The 27,954-nt window shown below is 56.6% G+C and overlaps 1 protein-coding gene across 8 annotated transcripts; it reads left to right on the forward strand.

Moving 5' to 3' along the window:
- The first annotated feature begins 548 nt into the window (after positions 1-548).
- Cic (capicua transcriptional repressor) lies at positions 549-27,750 on the forward strand. Of its 8 annotated transcripts, none has more exons than XM_041654831.1 (21): positions 549-636; positions 3,723-6,524; positions 18,078-18,227; positions 18,311-18,545; positions 18,633-18,762; positions 18,848-19,030; positions 19,112-19,277; positions 20,058-20,260; positions 20,352-20,577; positions 21,008-21,111; positions 21,370-22,591; positions 22,680-22,867; positions 24,092-24,213; positions 24,314-24,480; positions 24,566-24,856; positions 24,963-25,282; positions 25,647-25,903; positions 26,003-26,157; positions 26,250-26,381; positions 26,561-26,692; positions 26,765-27,750. In XM_041654831.1, exons 2-21 carry the CDS (start codon positions 3,731-3,733, stop codon positions 27,130-27,132), a joined length of 7,545 nt encoding a protein of 2,514 aa, XP_041510765.1. In that variant the 5' UTR covers positions 549-636; positions 3,723-3,730; the 3' UTR covers positions 27,133-27,750. The 8 variants fall into 8 exon arrangements, with proteins under 8 accessions (XP_041510765.1, XP_041510763.1, XP_041510766.1 ...); XM_041654829.1 differs by lacking the exon at positions 549-636 and adding an exon at positions 1,279-1,420; XM_041654832.1 differs by lacking the exon at positions 549-636 and adding an exon at positions 1,279-1,420 and having other exon boundaries at positions 26,006-26,157.
- The last annotated feature ends 204 nt before the right edge of the window (positions 27,751-27,954 follow it).

Here is a 27,954-nt window from a genome sequence, read left to right on the forward strand (position 1 = left end):
ACCTCCAGTGTGACACCCACCCCAAGAGCTTTACAAATCTTCCTTCAGGTGTGAACAATCCTAAGGCTGTTCGATCGCCTACGGAATGGAGTGTGAAGCCCCAGGAAGTGCCGCATTTCCCCATCCTATGTCCCTTCCCAAGTTTGAGGATGGGAGGGTGCTATCAGAAAAGTGCGCCGTCCTAAAATCAAAGTCTTGGAATTGACTTGGCCACATTGCCCCAGACCACGCGCGTAGCCTACACTGCAGCGAACCAGAAAAACGGAGGTCCTCTCTCTGTCTCTCTTTCTGGTGGCAACAGGGCTTTCCGCGGGGCCGCGCCAGACTTTTTGAGACTGTTGATTGGTTGTAGTCCGGCCACCCAACAGCCAATCACACAAGGGAAAGGTGACATCACTAGTTCTTTTCCCATCCCCCACCCCCACCCCAAACTTCTCTACTCTGGCTACCAGCACCAACAACCTCGTGGGGGAAGGGTAAGAGAGTAGAACCGGTGAGGTCATTGCACCGCCCCAGCCGTTGCTGATTGGCTGCGGGGCTCGAGGGTGTCGGTTGGCTGCTCTTCGCACCTCCCCCTCGTGCCGCTACAGCCGCCACTGCGAGGAGCCGCTGGCGACGCTAGAGCCGGGAATCCGGGTGAGTCGGGGCCCTGGGTCTAAGATGTTCCCGATGTTCTGCGAGACTCAGAAGGAACTGCCCTTTCAGACTTTTTCTCCTCGCCCAGTTCTTTGGTGCTCCAGGCACTATGTCACATGGGAGTTGTAGTCTGCTTTATGCTGTAGACTACGGGCCGGATGCAGGAGAAGACTACTATTCCCAGCAGGAACTGCGATCAGCTGGTCAACAAACCCTTGGGCCACGCCTCCCGGGATTGCTCATTGGTGGATGTATCCTTTAGCCCCTCCTCCCGTTATTTCATTGGCTACTGTCCTTCACGGGGGCTGGGTTCCTGCCTTAGGTGCATAGTGATTGGGTACTGTATTTGTCATTCGGCACATAAATAGTCTGTTAATTGGTTAAGGCAGATGTCCATCACTTGTGGGGTAGGGTTCTAGGCATATCAGGCAGTCGTAGGCTTAGGTTGGTGTCGGTCCCGGAGGGAGGCCGGTCTTGGAATTTGGCCCCGCCTCCTGGCGCTGCCGGAAGAGCACGATTGGTGATGGCGAGTGTCGCTCCTGACTGGTAGGCGGAGCCTATCAGACTGCGATTATCTATTGGTCTAGGTTGGCGCCGGTCAGCGGGGTTGTGGCCGCCAATTGGCTGGTTGTTCCAGCTGTTGCAGGTCCATTCACCATTTTGTGTGTTGGAGTAAAAAAAAAAGGGAGAATCGAGAGGGAGAGCCGGAGGGGGGGCGGGGAGGGACCGGACCGGACTGAGCCGGGGCCACGGCCCCCCGCCCCGAAACCCCGCGGAGCCCGAGGTGAAGGGCGGGGCCAGGGCTGACACAGCGTGGGGGTGGAGGGGAGCTGGAGGCCGAGAGGGGACAGGTGGCAGGGACGGGAAGGGGGTACAGGGCAAAAGAGGTGGGCGGAATGGTGTGGGAAGGGGAGACAGAGTGAAGGAAGTGTTGGGAAGGGGGGAGTGGCAGGAAAGGAGTGACTGGGGGAAGAGGGTAATGGGCAGAGTACTGATGACAGGAAAGGAAGGGTGACAGGACTAGATCAGGGTGACAGGGAGAGGAAGGGGACCGAACTGGAGGGGGTGATGAAGAGAGGCGATGGGCAGAGGTGTCAGCTTTGGAGGTCTAGAGATGGCCGATAGCAGAGTGTCTGGAAGGAATGGGTGATAGAAATAAATGGGGTGACCAGCCGGGTAACAGGAGGGGGCCTAGTATCTGAGGAGAAAGGTGGCAAGATGGGAGAGAGGGGCAGAGAAAATGGTGCCAGGAGGGTGGATGGAAAGAGAGGGTATGAGACCCTAAAGGACATGGGGTGGCCTTGGCTTCAACAGTCTCCTCTCCCTTCTGTGAAGGGGTGAGGGCTCACAGGACCCTGGGTTAGCTATGGTGGACAGGAAGAGAGTAGGCCCTAAGAAGGAGAGGTTTGGCTCTGGGGTAAAGAGACCGGTCCAGGCAACAGGGTTAAGGGATGGCAGATGGTATGCTTGTAGGCCCTGGGTGGGGTAGAAAGGTTTCTGTTTGGGCAGGGTTGGTACCAGATCTCAGGCTCCAGAATGGTGCCCTAGCAGGTCAGTGGGGAGATGGCGGTGGAGTCCGCCTAACTCCAGAGCACTTTGGTGCCAATCTCAGGCCCTGCAGACTGCTGAGTCTATGAGAACCCGGGGATTGTCCCACAGGAAGAGAAAGCCCCAAGTTGGAGAGCATGAGATCTGGAATCCTAGGCAACATGAAGACTGTCAGAGGGCCTCTGATTATGTGTGCCTCTGGAGTATCTAGGACAGTTGAACTTTTTTTTTTTTTTTTTTTTTTTTGGCTTCTCAAGTTTTCCAAGTCACATCAGAGTGAAGTTTTGGGGGTTTTGTTTTGCTTTTTTTTTTTTTTTCCTTTTCTCAGGGCAGCTCGAAACGAGGCGGGCAAAATGACTATTCAGGAAGTGGGTGAGGTTGGCCTGTTGGGCTTGTCCTGCTTTCTTTGACCTCATCCTACTTACCCCCACCTGGAGTTGGAGGGCATATTTGGGTATTTGGGGATGCTGAGCAATTCAGACTTGCTGCCCCACAAGCTCAGTTTGGGTGAGGGTGCTTGCATATCAGAAGCAGGGGCTGGGCTCGCAGGCATCACACTGGGTGCTGTTGAGGGAAGGGGAGGACTCCCATGTTGTGGGACAGAGAAACCCTGGGGTGTGCAGTTCTGTGTCCCACTGTGTGATGACGTGTGCCTGTATTTGTGCGCGTGCGTGTGCTCATGTACGGTCCTGTGGCAGTGCTGGTATGAGCTCTTGCCCCAAGCATGCCCCTGCCTGCTCCCTGCCAGGATCTGGGAAGATGGCTGTACCTGTCAGGCCTGGGATGCAGAGCAGAGTGGGCAGCCGTCCCTAGGGACTCTGAGCTGTGTACTCCTTCCCACCACACCTGGCCATGCATGGCTGCCCAGAGGGGTGGAGGGAGGAAAGAGGCTCACATCTCAGTTGTGTCGCCTCCCTTTCTGTGGCTTGGTGCTTGTGTATGTTGGTGCATGCTTTTGCTGTGTGCCCTCTATGTGGTCAGAGCGAGAGCAAGCATGCTGTGTGGATCATCGACAGACAGGCAGCACACAGAAGTGGTTAGGAGCACAGACTCTGGAGCCCTACAGGGCCTGGGTTCAGACCCCTGAATCTGCTGCTTCATTGGCAGATGATTTTAAATCACTTAGTCTCTGCACCTTGCTTGATAGTAGCACCCATCTTTTCGAGCTGTTGGGAGAGGAAATTAGCAGGCTTAGCCGAGGGCTCAGGACAGTGTGGGTGCTCCATAGTGTGAACTCTCAGTGCTCCTCACACTCCTCACACTCCTTGGTGCAGCTGGAGCCTGTTTGCACGTTCCATGTCCCCTGCAGAGAGAGCAGGTGTATGAATGCTCCCCAAGGAGCCAGGCCGTGTATGCTTAAGAGACCCAGGTGCCAGTCTATGTCTGAATGCTTGCCAGAACTCCCATGAGTTAGAGATAGCCTCGTGGGTCATAGAACTCAGAGCGTCAACTCAGCACATAGAAAGTCCCGAGGGACCCTGAGTCTGTGGGTATTCACATTTGCTTCCGATGATCTCTGCTGCTCTCCTATCTCATAGGTGGACAGATGATGAAGCCAATGAAGAAGGTGTGCCCTGGCCTTGCAGGTTCTGCCAGCGGCAGCAAGTCCCCACCAGCCACCAGGGCCAAGGCTTTGAGACGGCGAGGGGCCGGGGAGGGTGACAAGCCAGAGGAGGAGGATGAGGAAGCTCAGCCACAGGATCAGACAGGGCCAGAAGAGGCTGAAGAGGGTGAGGAAGAAGAGACTGAGCGGGACCCTGGAGCCGAGGGGCCACCTCCAGAGCTGCAGCCCAATGACCCTACGCCAGGTCTAGCTGAGGACCCCAAGGGAGATGGGGAGGCAGGCCGCTGGGAGCCTTCACTCAGTCGCAAGACAGCCACATTCAAGTCTCGAGCCCCAAAGAAGAAGTATGTGGAGGAGCATGGTGCTGGAACTGGTGGTGCGATCGGAGCCCCGGAAGAGTATGAGCGGACCCCTGAGGATGCCAGTGCCCTGGGTGTACCTCCACGGCCCCCTACATCCACCCGGTCCTCCTCTACTGACACAGCCAGTGAGCACTCAGCTGACCTGGAGGATGAGCCTGCTGAGGCTTGTGGTCCAGTCCCCTGGCCCTCTGGTGGCACCACTGGTGGTTATGACCTTCGGCAACTAAGGTCTCAGCGGGTGCTGGCTCGTCGTGGGGATGGCCTCTTCCTGCCTGCTGTTGTGCGCCAGGTGCGCCGTAGCCAGGATCTGGGTGTGCAATTCCCTGGGGACCGGGCCTTGACTTTCTATGATGGGTTATCAGATGGTGTTGTGGATGTAGTTTTGGATGCCATGCCACCTCCAGGTGCGCTGATGGTGGGTACAGCTGTCTGTACCTGTGTAGAACCTGGTGTGGCTGTGTACCGTGAGGGTGTGGTGGTGGAAGTGGCTGCTAAACCAGCTGCTTATAAGGTCCGCTTCAGCGCTGGCCCCAGCTCCCACCCAGGCCCACCAGGCACTCTGCCACCAACCCAACAGCCACTGCACCGTGAGCCTGAGGAGGCCGTGTGGGTCACCCGATCTAGCCTGCGCCTGCTTCGGCCTCCCTGGGAACCTGAGGCCTTGTTGAGGAAGCACCCTGCAGGCCCAGAGGAAGAACAGGGTGAGCCTGGGGTCACTTTGCTTCCTTGCCCTTCTTCCTCGGAGCCCAAGCAGCCAGAGGACGCTGAGGTCTCCAACATCAGCTTTGGTAGCAACCTGGGGACTCACTGTGAGGAGGGTGAGGAGAAACACCCACCAGCCCTGGGTACCCCAGTACTGCTCCCACTGCCTCCACCCCAGCTCCTGTCACCACCCCCGAAATCCCCAGCCTTTGCTGGCCCTGGTCGCCCTGGTGAGCAGCCTTCGCCCTGCCAGGAAGGGAGCCAGGCTGGCAGTCGGAGCAGCAGTGTGGCCTCACTGGAGAAGGGAGCCGCACCAGCAGCTCGAGCTCGCACGCCATTGACAGCTGCTCAGCAGAAGTACAAGAAGGGTGACGTGGTCTGCACGCCCAACGGCATCCGGAAGAAGTTCAATGGCAAGCAGTGGCGCCGGCTCTGCTCTCGGGATGGCTGCATGAAGGAGTCTCAACGGCGGGGCTACTGCTCCCGCCACCTTTCCATGAGAACCAAAGAGATGGAGGGCCTGGCAGACAGTGGGCCAGGTGGGACTGGGCGGCCTGCTGGGGTGGCAGCCCGTGAAGGAAGCACTGAGTTTGACTGGGGTGATGAGACTTCGAGGGACAGTGAGGCCAGCAGCGTGGCAGCCCGCGGAGACTCCCGCCCACGCCTGGTAGCGCCTGCCGACCTGTCACGCTTTGAATTTGATGAGTGTGAGGCGGCTGTGATGCTGGTGTCCCTGGGCAGCTCCCGGTCAGGCACGCCTTCCTTCTCACCTGTCTCGACACAGTCGCCCTTCTCACCAGCTCCGTCACCCTCGCCCTCACCCCTCTTCGGCTTCCGCCCTGCCAACTTCAGCCCCATCAATGCCTCACCTGTTATCCAGCGCACTGCTGTTCGCAGCCGCCACCTGAGTGCCAGCACCCCTAAGGCAGGTGTGCTGACACCACCAGACCTGGGCCCCCATCCACCGCCACCTGCCCCCCGAGAGCGCCATTCCTCCGGCATCCTACCCACCTTCCAGACCAACCTAACCTTCACTGTGCCCATCAGCCCTGGGCGAAGGAAGACAGAACTGTTGCCCCACCCAGGGACACTAGGGGCCTCTGGGGCAGGAGGTGGAGGAGCCGCCCCAGACTTCCCCAAGAGTGACAGCTTAGACTCTGGAGTGGACTCAGTGTCCCATACGCCTACCCCCTCCACACCGGCTGGCTTCCGGGCCGTGTCACCTGCTGTGCCCTTTTCTCGCTCCCGCCAGCCCTCACCATTGCTGCTGTTGCCCCCACCTGCTGGACTTACCTCGGATCCAGGGCCTTCCGTGCGAAGGGTGCCTGCTGTGCAAAGGGACTCGCCTGTCATTGTCCGCAACCCCGATGTGCCACTGCCCTCCAAATTCCCTGGAGAGGTGGGCACTGCCGGTGAGGCACGGGCCGGGGGACCTGGGCGGGGTTGCCGTGAGACCCCGGTACCCCCTGGGGTGGCCAGTGGGAAACCTGGCCTGCCTCCACCTCTGCCTGCCCCTGTGCCCATCACTGTGCCTCCAGCCGCACCAACTGCTGTGGCCCAGCCGATGCCCACCTTGGGCCTGGCTTCTTCACCCTTCCAGCCCGTGGCCTTTCACCCTTCACCTGCTGCCCTGTTGCCAGTTCTAGTGCCCAGCAGCTATCCCAGTCACCCTGCCCCCAAGAAGGAAGTCATCATGGGCAGGCCTGGAACAGGTAAGAGGGTAGGTGGCTGGGCTACCATCTGAGCTGGGCTTTCAAGAGTGATGAGCCGCCTGTCCCAAGAGGACTCTGGGGGAAGTTAGTCTGCTCCCTGCACAGATTCGGTAGAGGCTTACATGCCAAGCAAAGGACTTTTCAGACTTGATGTGGCTTTATCAGAGGCTGCTTGTTGGTACCGTCATCAAGGCTCTACTGAGAATGCACTCCCCAGTCTAGGGTTGATGGAGGGACAGAGTGATAGTCATGATGACATCTCCTGGGTCTTGGAGGACTGGGCCTCCAAGAAGATAAGCACTGTGCACGGTTATCTTGCCACATTTTACACCCAGCCCATAACACAGCACTCAGCACACACCCTGTGCTAACCCATCCTAATGTTAGCTCATTTTGTCTTTCCATCACTGATAGGTGGGTGCAAGGAATGTGTTTGCTTAGAAGAAACTGAGGCCAGGTTAGTGACGTCACATTAAGGCAGGCTAACTCTGGTGTTTAGAAAAAGGAGGGAAGATAGACCCTCTTCCTTCCTTTCTTTCTTTCTTTCTTTCTTTCTTTCTTATTTATTTATTTATTGGCTTTTTGAGACAGGGTTTCTCTGTGTAGCCCCAACTATCCTGGAACTTGTTCTGGACTATCCTAAAACTTGCTCTGTAGACTAGGCTGGCCTCAAACTCAGAGTTTCACCTGCTTCTGCCGCATGAGTTCTGGGATTAAAGGTGTGTGCCAGCACTGCCCAGCTAAGACAGAGATTCTTAACAGGCCCTTTCTAGTGCGTAGTCGGCCAGGGTAGCAAGGTGGGTACTGGGCACTCCTCCAGCTCTGAATCTAGCCTGGCTCTCCTGAGGACAGGGTGTAATAGACAGCTGTCTGTAAACAGTGACAATCTCAGTGGCTGGGGATTGGTGGTCAGTGTTTTTGGAAGCTGTGCAACTCTTGAGAAGACGCTGATCCAGCCAGACAAGTCAGGAAGGGCTTGGAGAAAGGGCCAGAGGCCTGTGAACAGCAACTCGATGATGGGCATATAGATGAGATCAGGGTAAGGCGGGTAGGCAGGGGAGAGTGTGTGCAAGGAATTGAGGTAGAAGCAGATAATTAGAAGGTTGAGACTGTAAAATCAAGGGCCCTGGAAAGTAGGGGGTTATTGGGATGTGCAGCTGAATTGGTGAGCAAGACTCAGACCTCCAGAAGGTCATTTTTTCCTGGGGACAGTGGGGAGTCATGAAGGACTCTGAGGAGATGTGATCAGGCTGCTCTGTGGAGGGAGAGTTCGAGCCCTGAGGCCAGAGGAGATCATAAAGGAAGGAGTCTGGTTTGTGGATGTGGGTAGGAGCTGCTGTGGCTTAGGCTTGGGGAGGAGCCACTTTACAAAGGAGCCAGGCCTTGCCCTTAACAAAGCACCAGCCTAGGCCTGTCTCCAGGGCCAGGCACAGCGACATAGGCTGTGTCTGTCCCTCATGCTCATTTACTGAGGTTGTGAGCTGTGTGCTTCATCCTTCTCTCCAGCACATTTTGTATTTGTTACCATATTTGACCCAGTGATCACCATTTCAGAAGTAGGCACAGTAAGAATTTCTGTTTCGGCAGATCTGTAAATGTAGGTGAAGGTCTCCAGCGACCCTCTGAGTACCCATTTCTTACATGCCCACACCCCCCATTGCTGAGATATATGTCTCTTGACACATACACACTCCAGTGCTGGGCGGGCAGGGTTGGAACCACTGCAGGTAATGCTCAGGCCAACCAGGCCAGGCCTGGGAGGGGCTCTTGTCGTATCCAGATGAGGAAAACTGAGACCTTGACTAAAGGAAGGTCTTGATGTCACCCGGCAGGGAAGGCACAACTCTGTCTTAGCCAGGACTTCCAGCTTCTTTGTACATCTTACTCCTGAGAGTTCTGGTAGGAATGGCTAACTGAGCACCAGCATGTACTAGACACTGCATGAGCCCTGCTGAGTACTCACTCAGAGTCCTCCCAGTGCCCTGGGAAGTCAGCATGATGAGTCCCATTAGATCCAGAGGGGCCTGCTGCTCAGAGAGTCTAGGTCCCTTACCTAAGGTCACCCAGCTAAGAAAAGAGAGGGCCAGGAGTTGAACCCAGACTACTATCTGGTTCCAGATACCAGGCATTTAACTACTATCAATATAATGATGATGGTGAGTAAGATAACCCTTTATTGAGCATACACTATGTGCCTAGCCCCAGGCTTGGGGCCATTTCATCAAATCTATCTGATGCTGTGAAGCAAGGATTCTCTGCCCTGTTGACCAGATGTAGAACTAAGGTTCAGGAAAGGGAGGCCCTTTGCTGGAGGCCACCTGGTTGTCAGAACTTGTCCAGTGCCTGTCCTGGCAGTTTTGAACAGTGACTACCTGACTACACCCACACTGAGGTATCTGGGCCCCTCAGGGTTGCAGGCAACCAGCCTTTCATTCTTTCCCAGAGACCTCCCTAGCCTTTGGGAGACAAGTGCCTGGGGCAAACACTGTCCAGTGGTATAATAGGGTCACAGCCCTGCCCCCCCTTTGCCCTTCCATGTCAGGGCCTGACCCTCTATCAGAGGGCAGCAGGTGTGAGGGGGCGGGCCAAGGCAGCCTGCCTACTCCTGCCCCCCTCCCCAGGCATTTGCTTCCTCTGGGGGACATGCTGGGGCAGGCTGCCGGCATTCTCTACATTCTGCTCATGGCATGGCCAGCCAGCTGCCATCGCCACCTCCCTTTGACTCTTCCCGCCTGTTCCCCAGGAAACGAACAGCCTCCCCTTTACCAACCTGTGGCCCCCACCCAGGAGGCCAGATGTCTTAGTCCCATTCCTGGCATGGTCTCCTTGCCAGCTCCCAGCTTCCTGTATGGCTTTGCAGTGTAAGTTGACACTTACTACAGCATGGTGCTTGCAGCTCTCTTCCAACCACTGTGTATCCATCTTTCCCGTGGGTTCCAGGTGTTTTTCTCTTCTCTCTTCCTGGGTATTTGTATCATTTCTCAGACCTCTGACCTCTACCTGTCTGTCTGTCTCAGGACTGGGTAGGTACACCTTCATGGTTTTGCCCTTACTTGGGTTTCAAGCTTCCAGTCTGGCTCCCAGACTAGGGGGTTCTGTGTCTGCCTTGGCCTTTCCTGGCCCTCTCTTTCCTATTCTTTCAATTAACTTTGCCTCTTTTGTTTATTTGTTGTTGTTGTTGGGTTTTTGAGACAAGGTTTTTATAGCCCTTGCTGGCTCTTGAAATCTTCATTCTTCTGCTCCCATCTCCCAAGTGCTGGGATTACAAGCATATACACTTTACAGGCACTAGTGATTAAACCCAGGGTTTTTTGCATACTTTTTCCTTTTGAGACCAAGTCTCATTTTGTAGGTCAGACTGACCTTGAATTTATGACAGTCCTGTGTTGGGCTCCCCAGTGCTGGGATTGCAGATGTGAGCTGCCACAGCTCTCACATGGTTAGATCCTCTTGTGCCTGTGGCCCAGACCTCTACCCTGTTCTGTATGTGTCAGAGCTTTAGTTTGTTTTAATGTTCGTTTATTTTGAGAGAGAGAGAGAGAGAGGCAGAGAGAGGCGTATGTGTGCCTCCACGTGCCACAGTGAATTGGTGGGAGTCAGAGGACAGCTGTGGGAGTGAGTTCACGCCTTTTGTCATGTGGGCCGTGGGACTTGAACTCGGGTAGTGAGGCTTGGCAGCAAGCTACTTTGTCTGCTGCCTCATCTCACTGGTCCAGATTCTTTCATCTTTTTAAATCAGTGGGCAGTTGCCAAATACTAAGCCTCCTAACCCCCACCCTTTCTCCTTTAAATTATTATTGTGTGTGAGGGAGCCAGAAGACAGTTTTGTAGAGTCCGTTCTCTTCTTTACATAGTTCTGGGAACTTAATTCAGGTTGTTTGTACGGCAAATGCCTTTGTGTGCTGAGCCACCCCCACCCACTTCCCCACACTTGTTTTAGAGAGTGTAGGGAGGTTGTCCAGGTCTGGGAACTCTTTCTTGGCCCTTTACAATCTAATTGTCCATTTTTGCCCCTGAAACCTGCTGAGAAATGTTGGTATCTAGCTTGTACATCCACCCACCATACACCTGTTTCCCACTGGCAGGAAGATGGGGGCTATATGGGCCAAGCTAGGAGATCCGGCTAGAGGGGGTGGCAGGAAAGCTGGTTCTTTGCCCACCCACCCACCCACCTGCTAGAGGGCATGACCCCAAACACCCCCACCCTAGTCTCCCAGGGGACACATTTGGTGCCAACTCAAGAGACATTTCACTATGCCATGTGCAGCGGGAAAAAATGAGGCCTAGAGAGGGGCTGCAGGGGTTGAACTCCCAAATCCAGGCTTTCCCCACCAGAATGTCTGCTTCTTTCCAGCACTGAACTGGTATCTGTTCCAGTAGGAGGCAGCTCCTTCGTCATCTTTCTGCAGTTGCAGGGCTGAGCGGTCCTGGGACAAGAGAGTGGAAAAGGCAGATGATGCAGGATGGGACAAGGGAGAGCCAAGAGTTATTTCATCTGAGGAAGTTAGAGGTCAGGGACAGCTCTGGTTCATGTATGCTTGAGAGGGAAGTTCAGGTAGGGTTTTCATTAGAGGTAACATATGAACTGAAGTATGAGGAATAAACAGAGGTCAGGGGCATGAAAGAAAGTTCGAAGGTGCATGAACTTTCGAAATTTAGCTTGAGCTGGAGCTGTCACTAGACTCCAGGCTGGAGGATGGGTGCCATGGAGGAGAAGCCTAGCCAGGTCCTGCTTGAGAGCAAGGCTGAGAAGCTGGGGCAAGTGAAAAGCCTAGAAACGGTATAGAGCAGAGGGGAATGTTGGCTCTCAGTGTCAGATCTCATTGGATTATCCGAGAGAGGAAGAATCATGGGACGAACGTTACTGGGGGGGGGGGGGGGGTGATAAGAGAAGGAAGAAACTTTCCTGAGCCTGTAGGAGTCTTGCTAAGAGACCCCAACTCTCTCGAATCGTAACAGTCTCTAGCACCAGATGCTGAGAGGGGTCAGGCTGCCTCCTTGCGGCAGCTGGCGGCGGGGCAGTAGACATACGCATGCGCAACGAGGTGGGCGGTGGGGGGGGGGGGGGAGGGAGGCGTACGTCCCTGAGACCCTGGCGCCCGGGCATTAATGGCTCCATTAGTGGCCGGGAGGGAGGCGCATTAGCGGCGGCGACGGCGTCTGGCTCCCATTACCACCGGCGGCAGCGGCTGCACCGCAGGCGGCTGGACCCTAGCCCGGCGCGCCGCCTCCTCCGCCCGCACTTCGTCCCTGGTTCCCGCTCCGTTCGAGGGCGCGGGTAGGAAACCCCCGGTCTCTCTTTTTCGGCTGAAAAACTGGAATCGGGCAGGCTCGGGTTCAGATGTCAGCTGTGTCACCTCCTGAATGCAAGGATGTCTCACACACACACACACACACACACACACCCCGCTAGCCTGTTGCTTGCGAAAAAGGACATGAAAACGGTGCACCTGGGGCTTTGTGGACACAGGCCGCGCCCTAACCCTGTCCGCACTTATGGGTGCGTGTTCCCGCGCACCCTTGGGGGTAGATTGTCACCCCCACAACCAAGGCGGCCGGGCTCGCTCCTTTCTATTGGTTACTGTCGCACCTTCCGACCGCCGATTGGCAGAGCCCCCCCCCCCCCCCACTTTTTTGTGTAGTTAACCCCTGCTCGGCCTGGTCGTCCGGCTGGGTGCTTCTTCCCCTCCATCCCAGACAGACTGGGTGCCAGCTGGCCCGCGCCCCGTCGCGGCCCGCGTGGGTGTCAGGCCGGCCGGGCACCCGCCCGCCTTCCAAGCACAAAGCGGCTTTGTAGGGCCTGCCGGGGACTGGCTGGGGGCCAGGCGGCTAGTGGAAAATCTCGTGAGCGCTAAGAGAGGAGGGGAACGCAGGGCGGCGCCCCCTCCTCCGCCGTGCGGTGGCGCCTCCTTCAGCTCGAGCGGACCAGCCCTCCCAGTCCGGGAGCCTGCACACAACTACTCACTCCCCATCCTCGCACCTTTTCTACCCCCAAACCTCCATCCGGCCCTCTACCTGCATCCTACTCTTCTCCCAATCCCTGGGGATCTTTCCTCGCCCCACTTATCCCCTCCCTCTTTTTCCCTTGCTCCCCTTGCCTACCCTACCCTACCCTGGCTCACACTGACTCACCCTGACGCTATTTTTAGACCCCCATCCCTGTGGAGCCTTGCCAGCCCAATCCTAGGCTCGTTCCCCAGGCAACCCTGGCCGTCGCCGACGCCTCCCGGGATGGGTGGGTGGGTAGGTGGGTGTGTACGTTGAGAGCGGGTGAGGGGAGCTGGGGACACCGGGGTGGTGAGCCGAGTCTGGACCGGGCTGGAGAGCAGGGTGGGGAGCAACCCCGGGCGGCTGGTGAGGGCGCGGTGCCTCGCGGGCTCAATAAATGGGGCCGTGAGTTCCGAGTGAGTTGGCCTGTCCCTTGGTCTGTCAGCATCCCTGGCAGCTTGCCCCAGGCGTCGGGGCAGGCCCTGGCCTGCACTACCCCAGGTGGCTGTTGATGTGTCTGGGCTCTCTGTCCCCAGGCCAGGATGGTGTGTTTTGTTGGGAGCTACGTAGTTTTGGGCTAAAGCTTTTGGGGAGTTGAGGAGGGGCGGTGCTGCGGGTGGCTTCCGTCACAGCCCTGCCCAGTCTCTTCCTTGAGTAAAGGATGGCTGCTGTGTACCTCCTCTCAGATAGGGCTGGGGCCCTGGTTTAGGGAAACCCTCAGCCCTCTCCAACTTGGGAGGCCCCCGGTTAGGGTTGGGTATGGTTGGAGAGGGGAAGCTGTTGGGGGAATAGGACCTGCTCTTTCCCTTTCACTCGTAATCCACCCCCACCCAGGGTTCTTCCACCCCGAACAATAGAAGTTAAGTATAGGGCTGGCCCAGTGCCCAGGGCAGGGGGGCCCTTCCCACCCGGATTCCAGCCCCTCCCTGCCAGGCAGGGCCCCCACTTTGTTGTACCCTGCCCTGAAAAGGGCCTCTTCCTATCCTTTTTCCATGGGTACTGAGTGTTCTACCAGATGTGCAGTCGTCCCAGATGTGAGGCCCTCTTTCCCTTGCTATGCTGTGCTTGGCTTTCTCTCACCCAACAGAAGTGGGGAAGACAGCCTTCTCCAAGCTCTGTCCCTGGGCCACACTACAGTGGGGAAGGGGTTAACTTGCCAGTAGGTGACTCACTCAGACTCACCCTTGGAAAGAGGTGGGGGCAGCAGTGGGGAGATAGTGGGCCACATTGATTTCAGCCTCACATTGCAGTCCCTAGGGCAGTGAGGTAATGGAGGTCTGAGTCTGGGGCTCTATAAAGAGGAGGGGGCAGTCACTTAATAGTCCCTCTGCTGGTCTCTCCGGGCTGTCAGCCAAGTGTCTAGCCCTCTGGAGGTCAGAGGGTTACAGACCTTCCGGTCCCCTTAGGATCAGGTTACTCTGTCAGTGACAGGGCAAGCTGAAGAGGGTTGCCTGCTCTTGTTGAAGACCTCTCTTTCCTTTCTAGAAGCCCACCCTTGCTCCACCTGACCCTATGTGACTATTAACTATCTAGTTGTGAACCCAGGTCTCTGCTTCTGCTGACTGGGACTCCAGACCCTCTCCTGCTGCTGCCTACCTTCCTGTACTTTATTATCATCGTTTGATCTTGTTTGTGGGCCTTTTTGAAATTCCGTTTGTGTCCACCTTGAGTCCTGAGGAGAGCACTTCAATTGAACTCCTGAGTTGTTAAAGCCCAGTCTGTGTGACTTGCATAATTTATTCAATCTCTTTGAACTTGGAGTTCTCTCTTAGACAATGGGTGCAGGGCTGATCTCCTCCCTAGGTAGTTGTGAGACTAGTGTAAACAAGGTAACACAAGCTTCCAGCAGCTGGCTGCTCCAGTCTCAGTTCCTTTTCTCTCTCCTGATCCTTTTTCTGGGGTCAGGATGATCATTGAAGGTGGGCAGTGTGACCTGTGCCTCACACTGGAGAAGTTCCAGAGTGGCTGGTGGCTTTAGAGTGGAATGATGGTGAAAGGCCATAGGGCTCTGAATACCTTATGAGCCTGGATCCTGAAGGAGTCGGGACTCTGAAGTGTGGGGTTAGTATCTCGGTGTGAGTTGGTGTGTCCTGGGATGGGGGTACTGAATGGGTGCTTAGAAAGGCTGTTTGAGAATGAGTGTGGGCATAGTGGACAAGCAGTGTCTGCTGAGGTCGGCCTAAAACATGTGGGCTGGTCGAAGCATGATGAGAGTGTCACTCAGGCAGAGGATGGGAAATGTCAAGTGATGGTGGGTATGGAGGTAAGGATCACGTACTTTTGAGGTAGTACATCTGTGCCAGCAGGTGAGTGGAGTATGACTTCGTGTGCGACAGTATGGGTGTAAGACCGAGGGCGTGCGGTGCCCATAGCGGTGTGTAAACGATAATGGGTGTGGCATGGAAATATATCTATGAGGAGTGCGCGCGCCTGTGTACTTGAGTTAGGGCTCAGGGATGATTTGCCAACCCTTTACCGTTGGTCCTCCTAGCAAGACCCGGCGCAGCAGGTCGGCCACGACGCGAGTGAGGGTGTTCCTCGCGCGCACTGGACACAGCACGGCTCTCAACTTCGGGCCTCTGCAGCGCGGCACCCTGAACCGCCCCCCTGGCTTGCTGCCTTTGCTGCAGTGCGCCCTCCCTGCCACCCTGCTGCGGGCCCGCCCCCGGCCGGCTTGGAGCCAACCATGGTCCGCCCCGCCCCGCCCTCATTTGCATATGACTGACGTTCCCCCCGGGGCGGCCAATGGGGGTGGGCGCGGCGGGGCCTGACCCGCGCGCGGCGTCAGCAGCCAATGGGCTCAAGCGTAGGGGGCCGGGCTTGCGCGGAAGGCCGCGGGGGAAGCGGGGAAGGGGCGGGGGGAGGCGCGGCGGGGGGAGGGGAGCGCGTAGTAGTGGCGGGGCGGGGAGGCAGCGGTGGTTCGGCGCGGGGCTCGCTTGGAGCGTACGGACGCAACCACGCTAGTCCGTCTATCCGCCTGGGACCCGAGGTCGACCTGGTGCCCAGCCGCCGGCCCAGGGCCCGGAAAGGCGGGGCGGCGGCGCTGTCTGCCAGGCGCGCGGGGCCAGAGCCGTTACCCGCCGGAGCTTGGAGGGAGGGAGGTAGCGAGCCAGCCAGCGGAGAAGGGAGGGGGCCGCCCCCGCGCACGCGCGCCGCGCCCCGCCCCGCCTGCCCCGCCTGCTGGACTCTGCGAGGGAGGAGGGAAAGGGAGGGGGCGGCGCCGATGGCCCCGGAGCCGCGCTCCCCGTGACGGCCCCCGCGCGCGCCGGGGGGCGGGGCGGGGACGGCTCGCGCTGACCTCCCCCGCCCCCTGGGCGGCGGGAGGCAGGCGGCGCTTTGCGCAGGCGCGTCCGGCGAGGACCCCCGCGTGGGGCGGCCGGAGGGGGCTGCGGGGGGGGGGCATGCGGCGACGGCCTCCCGCTCCCCCCGGGCCGGAGCGGCGACGGCCAAGGAGCGGGTTACGGGCAGAGCGGTGTCAGCCGCTGAGGAGGTGCGAGCCCCTGTCGGGCTCCCGCCGCTCCGGACCATGTACTCGGCCCACAGGCCCCTCATCCCCGCGTCCGGCGCGGCCTCTCGTGGCCTCGGCATGTTCGGTCAGTAGCGTCCCGCACTGGGACTGCAGGGGTCAAGGTGTCGGGGTGCTAAGTGCGGAATATCAGCTATGGGATGTAGTACCTGCACGGTGGAGGGAGAGTAAAGGGATGGCAGAGAAAGTTTAGAATCTAGCGGGGCCGAGTGGTTAGTGATGGCAGGTGTGCGTGTAGCCGAGCAGTGGGAGTGAGGAGTGGGGCGTACGTGGAGACAGGTGTGGTGCTCAAGTGACGGGTGGAACAGATCGGTTGTGATTGGTGTAAGGGCAACAGAGTAACAGGCTTTGAAGTCTGCGTTAGAATAGACTTGAGTCCTGCTGGTGGAAGATGTGGAATGAGGACAGGGATGGGGGCTTAGAGGAGTGGTCTAAGGACAGGTTTGGTGGGAAGCACCACCTCTCAGAACAGTCTGTGGGTAGCAGTGTTTGTGGTGTGATGTGATGAGAGGGCGGGAGAGGCACACCTGGAGGGTGACACACTAGGATAAGCATAGGACCAGAGGACTGCCCCATTGTCTGCTTGGCCTCCACTCCCTCCCTATTTCAAGAAAGCTAGGAGGGCTTAATAAGAAAGATCTTCGTGGAGATAGAAACACATCCAGGGCCTTGCAGGCTCTCTTGGGGTTGGAGTCCCTAGATGGCTTTGGGGCCCCTAGGGGTGGGGGCCAGGGATGTTAGGAATCTTGAGTGTCTTCCAGTTTTGTTTCCCTGCTTCCCTGTTCTTCCCACTTTCCTTTAGGGCTCCTTTGTCAGTCCCTCAGAATCAGGTCTTGAGGTCACTTCTTCTTATAGTGCTCCCCCAGACTCGATTTCTGAAGGTATTGGGGTGGGGTCACCTCAGGTCAGGTTGCTCTGGAGCAGGGGGAGGTAGGGAATGATGGATATCAGAGATAGGGCGGTTCCCTCCTTCCCTCTTCCCCCCCCTGAGCAGGGGCCTCTCTCCTTTGCTGGTTCCACTTCCCCTGGAGCCTGCGGCCTGGCAATGTGGGGAAGCTCACTGATAGCCTTGCTTTTCAGTTTCAGCAGGCGTGGTCCCAGCTCAGGATCATGTACTTTCCCACCCAGCTTTCAGGTGGAGGTGGGCCTCGGTGTTGTACCTCCCAAAATTCTACTGGTGATGGAATTATCTCCCTGTCTATCACCTCAAGGAAACACCTGGCACTTCAGCCTTCTCTGGGCAGGCTTAACAACAATTTTGTCCTCTGTCCCATTGTCCCTGCTTTATTTTCTGGGGAGTTTACCACACCCTCCATCTTTCTGGGCAAGGAGACTGGACACTGGGCATGAGATAAGCCCAGGAGTTTCCAGGGAGAGAAGCTTCTTACTGGGTGTCGGAGTCTGTTTAGGAGACAAAAGAAGGGAGCCACCTGGACCCCACCCAGGAAGGGCAGGTCTAGTTCTCTGGGGACTGGTTGTGGGAGGGGGGAAGGGGCAAAGAGGGTGTTATTCACTGTGGGGCTGTTCGAGATTCCAGGCCCTGAAAATGAGTAGACAGAAGGGGAAATAGGGCCATTAACCTGAAGAGAAGGGGGAGCGTGAGACCAAGGTGAGGGGCTATGTCAGATGGCAGCTTAGTTGCTGAGAATGTGATGCCATGGTTATAAGGAGGATTGTCCAGCCTTGCAAAGGTCTTAGGACATCAGAGTGGGGGAATGGCAGCTGAGAGTGACCTGGTTTGTGGCAGGAGCCAGTTCCTCTGGCTTGGTCCCTAGTGGCAGGGCTGGTGGAGGCTGGGAGGAGGAGTGGGACATGAGTACTGTTTCTCTTTCCTGCTTCTGTTTCCTTTTTTTAAAATCTGTAGACCTTTCAGGGATTCCCCCCCCCCCACCAGTGATATCTCACTTTACTGACCCCAGAGGCGTAGGGTATAAAGACTGGGTGGAGCCACTTCACACAGTTGGAGGATGAGATTAAGTTGTAGTGGAGGTTAGGGCCAAGCTCCCCTGGCATCCAGCTCACATGGCTCCTTCCCACAGTGTGGACAAATGTGGAACCTCGTTCTGTGGCTGTGTTCCCCTGGCACTCCTTAGTCCCCTTCCTGGCACCCAGCCAGCCCGACCCCTCTGTGCAGCCGAGTGAGGCCCAGCAACCTGCCAGCCACCCTGTGGCCTCCAACCAGAGCAAAGGTAAGGGATAGGGACTATGGGAATGCTTGGGCATGGGAGTCCAGGTAGCTCAGGCGCCCTCTCATAGACTGTTCTGCTCCTAGAACCTGCTGAATCAGCTGCTGTTGCTCATGAGCAGCCACCAGGAGGTGCAGGGAGTGCTGACCCTGGGCGGCCCCCTGGAGCCACATGCCCTGAGAGCCCAGGGCCTGGACCTCCACTCACTTTGGGGGGTGTGGATCCTGGTAAAAGTCTTCCTCCCACCACTGAGGAGGAAGCCCCTGGGCCGCCAGGAGAGCCCCGGTTGGACAGCGAGACTGAGAGTGATCATGATGATGCGTGAGTTCTCAGGGCCTGGCTAGGTCGGGGTAGCGGGGGATGCAGAATTGAACACATGCTCTTCACTGGCCCTGATGCTTTCCACAGCTTCCTCTCCATCATGTCTCCCGAGATTCAGCTGCCTCTGCCACCTGGAAAGCGCCGTACCCAGTCCCTGAGTGCCCTGCCCAAGGAACGAGACTCATCTTCTGAGAAGGATGGACGAAGTCCTAACAAGGTACCTAAGCAAGCTTTGCAACCCTGTGGACACCAAGCCTGTACCCCAGTCCTAACTTATCTTCTCTGGGCTTTGTTAACTACAGCGGGAGAAGGACCATATCCGTCGGCCCATGAATGCCTTCATGATCTTCAGCAAGCGGCACCGGGCCTTGGTCCACCAGCGGCACCCCAACCAGGATAACCGAACTGTCAGCAAGATCCTGGGAGAGTGGTGGTATGCCCTGGGGCCCAAGGAGAAGCAGAAATACCACGATCTGGCCTTCCAGGTAATTCTTCCTCTCCTTGGCTCTTCCCAGTGTTCTCTGGTGGGGCGCTGAGTGAAGGGTCGCCCTGCCCTTTCCTGCCAGGTGAAAGAGGCCCACTTCAAGGCCCACCCAGATTGGAAGTGGTGCAACAAGGACCGAAAGAAATCCAGCTCAGAGGCCAAGCCCGCGAGCCTGGGGCTGGCAGGAGGGCACAAGGAGACGCGGGAACGGAGCATGTCGGAGACGGGAACTGCTGCTGCCCCTGGGGGTTAGTCAGCTCCTTGGCTCTCCCCCTGCCACCTCTCCCTGAGGGCTGCCAGCCTTCCCCTTGCTTGCTCAACCCCTGTCTGAGCAACTTGTCTTCTTTGTTGCTTTTGAGGACTCATCCACAAAGAAACTGGCAGTTTTATGAATGAGCCACAGAGATGCAGAAAGGAGACCCAAATACAAATCATTGCTTACTGCTATTTATTGAGCATTTACTACGTGATCAAAAAGTAGTCCTCTTTTTCCAGATGAAGAAATAGCCTCAGAGATGCCAAGTCACTTGATTAAAGTCCTGGGCTAATAACAACCACCACAACCAAGATTTAAGCCCTAGCTTGGCTTCCCCAGGCCCATAGTTGGAACCATTGCCACTCACTATGCCCTGGATTGGCTGCTTCTAGGAGTTCTGGGGTACTTTGGGGTTTTAATGCTGTTGCCTTCTGTGAGAGTGGGAAATCTTACTGCTCCTCTCACATAGAAACACTAAGGCTCAGACAGACCAGTGGTTAACTAACAGCTAAAACCTCCTGGACCAATGTCCAGGCTTGCTCACTCAGAGAATGTCTGCTTCCAGGAACGGGCTTGCACCCTGCAGGGCCAGAGGACAGAAACTTGCAGGGAAGAGATGTTGAGCTGGAGACTGGTGCTTTCCCTCTACCAAGTGGCTCAGGGTCTCCAGTCTGCTTCTGCCCAGGACCTAGACACATCTGTGAGAAGCTGGGCTGGTTCAGGTGCTGTAGTCATGGCGCTGTGACAGCTCTTGACAACTTCTGCTTTACAGTGTCCTCTGAGCTCCTGTCCGTTGCAGCCCAGACGCTCCTGAGCTCCGACACCAAGGCTCCAGGGAGTGGCCCCTGTGGAGCAGAACGACTACATGCGGTTGGGGGACCTGGCTCAGCTCGACCCAGAGCCTTCTCCCACAGCGGGGTGCACAGTCTTGATGGTGGGGAAGTGGACAGCCAGGCACTACAAGAACTGACCCAGGTTGGAGGCACAGGTCACCAAGGAGGTGGGGTAAGGAGGGTTGTGTGAGGCAGCAGACCCAACTAAATCCTTCCTGCCACCTGTCCCACAGATGGTTTCTGGCCCCACATCATACTCCGGCCCAAAGCCTTCCCCTCAGTTTGGCGCTCCAGGATCTTTTGCAGCTCCTGGTGAAGGAGGTACCATGGCCACTAGTGGGAGACCCCCACTGTTGCCCTCCAGAGCTTCTCGTTCCCAGCGTGCAGCCAGTGAGGACATGACCAGTGACGAGGAACGCATGGTCATCTGTGAGGAAGAAGGGGATGATGATGTCATCGGTGAGTAGGGCAGGGTTACAGTCCTAGAGGGGCCCTGGATCAAAGGCCAGTGGGTGACCAGAATCCAGGTCCTTAGGCTCCTCCAGTTCTTTTCCATGTTTGTTTTTAGCTGTATAACGTCAATTCTGCTTTGCCCAAAGAAGCTTCCAGCCATACAGGAAACCCAAGGACATGGGTGTCATTAGCAGAGCACTAGATGCTCTTCCCAGTGTACATTTCAAGTGACTTTGGTCAGATGCACAGAGCCCTGGGCTCAGGACTGTCCTCCAGGGCCCCCTCTGTCCTGCCCTACTGCTACCATGGTTGCCTTCCACTCACTAGCCTGCTTGGCCTAGAGCTGAAGCCAGAGCTCAGATTCTCTTTCAGACTGTTTTCTCCTGGGTAGTTCTATACTCAGTCTCTTCCCTACACTGTCCCTCTACTTCCTCAGCTGATGACAGTTTTGGCACCACTGACATTGATCTCAAGTGCAAGGAGCGGGTGACTGACAGTGAGAGTGGAGACAGCTCTGGGGAGGACCCAGAGGGCAGCAAGGTGAGGCATGTTGGGAGCTGGGGTATGATGCTGTCTCGTCACTCTCAGAACTCCTGGGTGCTTGACCCAGGGGGAGAATTGGGTCTGAAGAAAGCAAGCTTCTTGGCTCATGGGCAATTGGGTCACATCCAGGATGAGTTGGCCTTCAGTTGGCAGGGGTACTTTTGGCTGGCCCGGCTTACAAGCAGACAGGGGTTCCTGGCATAGGGGTCCAGCTGTCTACACTCCCTGACTTGGGTTTCTCTTTCCTTAACCCAGGGCTTTGGCCGTAAGGTGTTCTCACCTGTCATCCGCTCCTCTTTTACCCATTGCCGTCCAACCCTGGACCCTGAGCCTCCAGGGCCCCCGGATCCACCTGCAGCCTTCAACAAAGGCTATGGCCCCACCCCATCCTCCTCCTCCTCACCTGCTTCCACCTCAGTTTCAACCTCCTTTTCACTGGGCTCTGGAACCTTTAAGACCCAGGAGTCTGGTCAGGGCAGCACAGCAGTCCCACTGCGGCCCCCACCTCCTGGAGCTGGGGGCCCAACAACACCTTCCAAAGCCACTCGCTTTCTTCCTACGGATCCTGCCACCTTCCGGCGCAAGAGACCCGAAAGTGTTGGTAGTCTGGAGGCCCCAGGCCCCTCTGTCATTGCAGCACCTCCCATTGGGGGAGGAAATATTCTGCAAACACTGGTTCTGCCTCCAAGCAAGGAGGAACGGGAGGGCAGTGGTGCACGAGTGCCCTCAGCCCCAGCCCCATCACTGGCCTATGGGGCTCCAGCAGCCCCTCTGTCCCGTCCTGCTGCCACCATGGTCACCAATGTGGTACGACCTGTCAGCAGCACTCCTGTGCCCATTGCCTCAAAGCCCTTTCCCACCTCTGGCCGGGCTGAGGCATCTTCAAATGACACAGGTGCCAGGACTGAAATGGGCACTGGATCTCGGGTACCTGGAGGCTCCCCATTGGGTGTCAGTTTAGTGTATTCAGATAAGAAGTCAGCAGCAGCCACCTCACCAGCTCCACACTTGGTAGCTGGACCCCTGTTGGGCACTGTGGGGAAGGCACCTGCTACTGTCACCAACCTGCTGGTGGGCACCCCAGGCTATGGGGCTCCTGCATCATCTGCTGTTCAGTTTATTGCCCAGGGAGCCCCAGGCAGTGTGACCCCTGCAGGCTCAGGAGCAAGTGCTGGGAGTGGCCCCAATGGGCCAGTACCCCTGGGCATCCTGCAGCCAGGTACCCTAGGCAAGGCTGGAGGAATCACCCAGGTGCAGTACATCCTGCCCACACTGCCCCAGCAGCTTCAAGTGGCACCTGCCCCAGCACCAGCCCCTGGGACCAAGGCAGCAGCTCCCAGTGGCCCTGTACCCACCACCAGCATTCGTTTCACCCTCCCTCCGGGCACCTCAACCAACGGCAAGGTCCTGGCTGCCACTGCACCCACTGCTGGCATCCCTATCCTGCAGTCTGTACCTTCCGCCCCGCCCCCTAAAGGTGAGACCTGAGTTGGGTTTTGTAAGGACTTGGGTCACAAAAGTCTGTTGGATTGTCTTGTAAACTTTTCTTTTGTTGCTTCTTCTAGCCCAGTCAGTTTCTCCAGTCCAGGCCACACCCTCAGGTGGCTCAGCCCAGCTGCTTCCTGGGAAGGTGCTAGTTCCCCTGGCTGCCCCTAGTGTGTCAGTTCGAGGTGGAGGGGCTAGCCAGCCACTGCCCCTGGTTAGCTCACCTTTCTCAGTACCTGTCCAAAATGGTGCCCAGCAACCTAGCAAGGTAAGGCACTCTGGTAGTGGCTTCACTTCTCTTCACTGTTGGCTGCCATCCTGTGTTCACCCGTGTCACTGCTTTTCCTGGTCTCCATTTTTCTCTGGAAATTGGGTTGGTGGTTTGTTCGTGTGTGTGTGTGTGTGTTTCATTTATCTATTTAACTGAAGCTTGGGGATCAACATTTATTAGAGTTTGAGAGAAAAATAACAGGGCAAGCAGGCTGTACATCCTGGCAGTTGCTGGGAAGGAGGAAGAGAGAAAGTACTGCCTTTTGAGTAAGGATTTAGCAATGGAGGTCTGTGGGCTGATGCAGAAAATGAGTTGGGGCTGGGTATGGTGACACCCATTTACTTCTGGCACTCAGGAGACAGGGGCAAGTGGACATCTGGGTGAGTTTAAGGCCAGTTTTCTACATGAGTCCCAGGCCCACCTGTCTCAGAAAGGGGGCAGAGATGAGGGGGAAATGGGAGAGAGAGAATACTTGTTCTTGCAGAGGACCTGGGTTCCCAGCACCATGCTACTACCTGGAGGTGCACAACAATCTGTATTTCCAGTTCCAGGCGACCAGACGCCCTCTTCTGGCTTCCACAAGCACTGCATGCACACAGTACACATGTAAATGTGCAGGCAAAATATCCATACATTAAAAATAAAATTAAAAAGTCTTCAAAAAGCTGGGCGATGGTGGCGCACGCCTTTAATCCCAGCACTCGGGAGGCAGAGGCAGGCGGATCTCTGTGAGTTCAAGACCAGCCTGGTCTACAGAGCTAGTTCCAGGCAAGCCACAGCGAAACCCTGTCTCGAAAAACAAGCAAACAAACAAAAAAACAAAAAAAAAGTATTCAAAAATAGAAGGAAAAAGTTGGGGATGTTCAGAGAAATCCCAGAATGTCTGGGAAAACAAGCTTAGGAGTTTGGTCCATATCCTAAGAGGGAGAGGTAAAAAGAAAACATTAACATTTTAATTAGAACTCAGGAAAGCAGGCAGGCTTAGCAGTGAAGATTTGTGAGCAGCTGCATGTTTTGTAAATGTTTCTGTGCAGCCCACTGTTTCCTCAGTGCTCAATGTCTCTACCTGTTCATTATCTGGATCCTCCTCTGTGGTCTCTGTCCTGGCCTGACCTCAGGCTCTGAGTTCTCTGCTTTTGCTGAGCCTGCATTCCAGGCCTCAGTCAGCCCTGTCCTTTGGGGTCACATCTTACTCTAGTCTATGGGTGCTTTTGCCCACAGATTATCCAGCTGACTCCTGTGCCTGTGAGCACACCTAGCGGTCTGGTGCCACCCCTGAGCCCAGCCACAATACCGGGGCCCACATCACAGCCTCAGAAGGTCCTGTTGCCCTCTTCCACAAGGTGAGACCAGTTAATCCCTTTCCTTCATTCTAGGCCAGACAGTGGTGGGTTAGGGCCAGCCCATCTCACTTCACTCCTCCCCTTTCCTCTCCGGTGGCAGAATCACTTATGTGCAGTCAGCAGGTGGGCACACTCTGCCTCTGGGTACCAGTACTGCATGCAGTCAGGCTGGAACAGTGACCTCATACGGGCCCACAAGCTCTGTAGCTCTGGGCTTCACATCGTTGGGGCCCAGTGGTCCTGCCTTCGTACAGCCCCTGCTCTCAGGTGAGGGCTGGCCTGGGGAATTGGGGAGGGGTTGAAACAGCTCCAGACCCTAACTTGGTTCCCTTCTCCTTTGTCTTCCTCCCAGCAGGCCAAGCTCCATTGCTGGCTCCTGGCCAGGTGGGCGTGTCACCTGTGCCTAGCCCCCAGTTGCCTCCTGCTTGCACAGCCCCTGGAGGTCCTGTCATAACAGCGTTTTACCCTGGCAGCCCTGCGCCCACCTCAGCACCCTTGGGCCCACCTTCCCAAGCTCCTCCAAGCCTGGTCTACACTGTGGCCACCAGCACCACCCCACCTGCTGCTACCATTCTGCCCAAGGGCCCACCAGCCTCTGCCACTGCCACTCCAGCCCCTACTAGTCCTTTCCCTAGTGCCACAGGTGGGTGTCAGGGAAATTCTGGGGCAGGGTTTGTGCAAGATGGGGGATTCAGGAAATGGGCTTCAGTGAGGTCTGGCTTAGTAGATGTTTTCTTCCTTACCATCAGGCTCCATGACCTACAGCTTAGTGGCTCCCAAGGCCCAGAGGCCCAGCCCAAAGGCCCCCCAGAAAGTGAAGGCAGCCATCGCCAGCATTCCCGTGGGGTCTTTTGAATCGGGTGCCACTGGGCGGCCTGGACCTACACCCCGACAGTCTCTGGACTCTGGAGCAGTCCGAGAGCCAGCTGCCCCAGAATCAGAGCTTGAGGGGCAGCCCACACCTCCAGTCCCTCCACCTCCTCCAGAGACCTGGCCTCCTAATGCCCGGAACAGCCCCCCACCACCCTTGCCTGCTGAGGAGCGACCTGGCACCAAAGGCCCTGAGACTGTAAGTATCTAGCTGGGTGGGGACTCCCCTAGTTCTGGTCTTGCTATTTGCCACTTTGTTCTTTCTCCGTGTGTCTCCTGCCTGATCGCTGTATACCATCCTATTAGGGAGCTGCATTCTGGGCATCCTGGCCTTCAGAGGCCAAGGCTTTGTCTCATCTTCCATCTTGCCTCATCTTGTTTCTGGCTATTGGCTCATGAACTCACCTACTTCACTCCCTTTTTGTGTCTGGGTCTTTAGCCTAAACTGGCCTAATATTCATAGCAGTACTGAGTGCTGGGATTACAGGCATGAGTCCCTGTGACTTTTTTTTTTTTAATCCCAATACATCTAAGTCCAGTATTCTTGCCTGTTCCCACCCCAGGCCAGCAAATTCCCCAGCTCATCTTCAGACTGGCGAGTTCCTGGGCTGGGCCTGGAGAGTCGTGGGGAGCCTCCCACTCCTCCTAGCCCAGCTCCTGCTCCAGCCACAGCCCCTAGTGGAAGCAGCAGTGGCAGCAGCGAGGGCAGTAGTGGGAGGGCAGCTGGGGACACACCTGAGCGCAAAGAAGTGACTAGTTCTGGCAAGAAGATGAAGGTGCGACCCCCACCCCTGAAGAAGACCTTTGACTCTGTGGACAAGTGAGCAGGGGTTGGGATATTGGCAAACTGCCTAGGGCTTGGTGGGAGAAGGGACAGCTGCAGACCAAGACCATAGAGGTGACCCTGCTGGCCTTCCAGCAGGGTCCTGTCAGAAGTGGACTTTGAAGAGCGGTTTGCTGAGCTACCTGAGTTTCGGCCAGAGGAGGTGCTGCCCTCACCCACCCTGCAGTCTCTGGCCACCTCACCTCGGGCTATCCTTGGCTCCTACCGCAAGAAGAGGAAGAATTCTACTGGTAAAGCATCCCTGGCTCTTAAGAAAGTGTGTGTGTTGTGAGGGCAGGCCAGAGGCCACCTCCACTAAAGCCTAGTCTGCTTATTTGGCTAGACCTGGACTCAGCGCCTGAGGACCCCACCTCGCCCAAGCGCAAGATGAGGAGACGTTCGAGCTGCAGCTCAGAGCCCAACACCCCCAAGAGTGCCAAGTGCGAGGGTGACATCTTCACCTTTGACCGTACAGGTACCAGTATTTAGGAGACTAAGGGCTTCCAGGGGTGGTGGTGTGATGAGGGTAGCCAGGGAGGCTCAGTCAAGGCTGACCCCTATTAAGAGCTGGCAAGACTTAGAGGGCACTTGGACAGTGGCAAGGAGTGTGTGGGTCTCTGCAGCAGCCTTGACTGAACTCCCTTTCCTGGGAAGGTACTGAAACTGAGGATGTGCTTGGAGAGCTGGAGTATGAGAAAGTGCCCTACTCATCACTGCGGCGCACCCTGGACCAACGCCGGGCCCTGGTCATGCAGCTCTTCCAGGACCATGGCTTCTTCCCATCAGGTGAGCAAGTCTTACACACTTGGGAATTTCATGGGAACTCGACCACATTTCTCACCATCTTTCTGTTTCCAGCCCAGGCCACAGCAGCCTTCCAAGCCCGCTATGCAGACATCTTCCCTTCCAAAGTGTGTCTGCAATTGAAGATCCGGGAGGTTCGCCAGAAGATCATGCAGGCAGCCACTCCCACAGAGCAGCCCCCTGGGGCTGAGCCCCCCCTCCCTGGACCACCCCCTAGTGGCATGGCTGCTACTCCTGTTCCGACTCCCAGTCCTGCTGGGGGCCCTGACCCCACCTCCCCAGGCCCGGACTCTGGCACTGCCCAAGCTGCCCCGCCACTGCCTCCACCCCCAGAGCCTGGGCCTGGACAGCCTGGCTGGGACGGGGCTCCCCAACCCTCCCCACCTCCCTCTGGTCCCTCCACAACTGCCACAGGCAGGTGAGAGGCCCTTGAAAAGATCCCAGGACCCACAGTATAAACCCCTCAGGATATGGACAGTATATATAGATGGCAGGAATTGGGGGTCAGACAGTGGGATAGTTACCTCCTCCCCAGTAAGCCATTTTGTCCTTTCCAGTTTGGTATGGAATGTGGCCTGTTCCCCCTTGTATATATTCCCTCCCTGTGCTGGGGGAGGGGCAGCAGGGGCACAGACTCCCTCCACTGAGCTCTTGTACAGAACCTGAAGTGTGTGACCTTCAGAGCTTTTCACTTGTACTTTATGCAGAATGGCTCCTGTGAGGGCTGCAAGCTGGAGGGTAGTTTGAGCCTTGGGCCACAGGGAGATGCCTGTGGAGTCGTGGGGAGTTCATGCATCCCCCCTTTTTCCCCAGAGGGGCTGGACTCAGGTTAGTTTGGGGTGGGGGGGCTCCTGCACTTTGCCACAGGCATGGGGAGGATTTTCCCCACCCTCTGCCCTCCCAACTTGGGTTGTACTTTCTAAGAAGGTGATTTTTCCCCCTTCCATTGTCCCCATTCCCAGAACAAAACATGTTGATCATGTGCAATATTTCTTACTGTGCCGAGAAGCCGCAATGACCGAGATTAAAGCTGTTTAACACACCCATGGCTGCTGTCTTGTTTCTCAAGTATGACTTCTCACACTCCGAGACTACCAGTATGCCATCAGCACCCTGACATTTCTGCCTTTAAGGGTGAGGCAGCCTGAGCAGTCTGGGAACTGTGCCTATCCACCTATCCAACAGGCAGCAACTTGGGTAGACTGAGCCCCTATGCTGTGAGAAAGGCAGTTCACCACTATTAG

Source organism: Microtus oregoni, unplaced genomic scaffold (assembly GCF_018167655.1).
Source record: "Microtus oregoni isolate MIOR12 unplaced genomic scaffold, Mior012 000006F_ref0000085, whole genome shotgun sequence".
NCBI lineage: Eukaryota > Metazoa > Chordata > Mammalia > Rodentia > Cricetidae > Microtus > Microtus oregoni.

Bases quoted from the DNA above. Each gene is read 5' to 3' on its own strand.
- Cic (XM_041654831.1), top strand. From the start codon at position 3,731: ATGATGAAGCCAATGAAGAAGGTGTGCCCTGGCCTTGCAGGTTCTGCC. The intron at 24,481-24,565 runs GTGAGGGCTGGC...TCTTCCTCCCAG, and splicing joins CGTACAGCCCCTGCTCTCAG to CAGGCCAAGCTCCATTGCTG. The intron at 26,693-26,764 runs GTGAGCAAGTCT...TTCTGTTTCCAG, and splicing joins CCATGGCTTCTTCCCATCAG to CCCAGGCCACAGCAGCCTTC.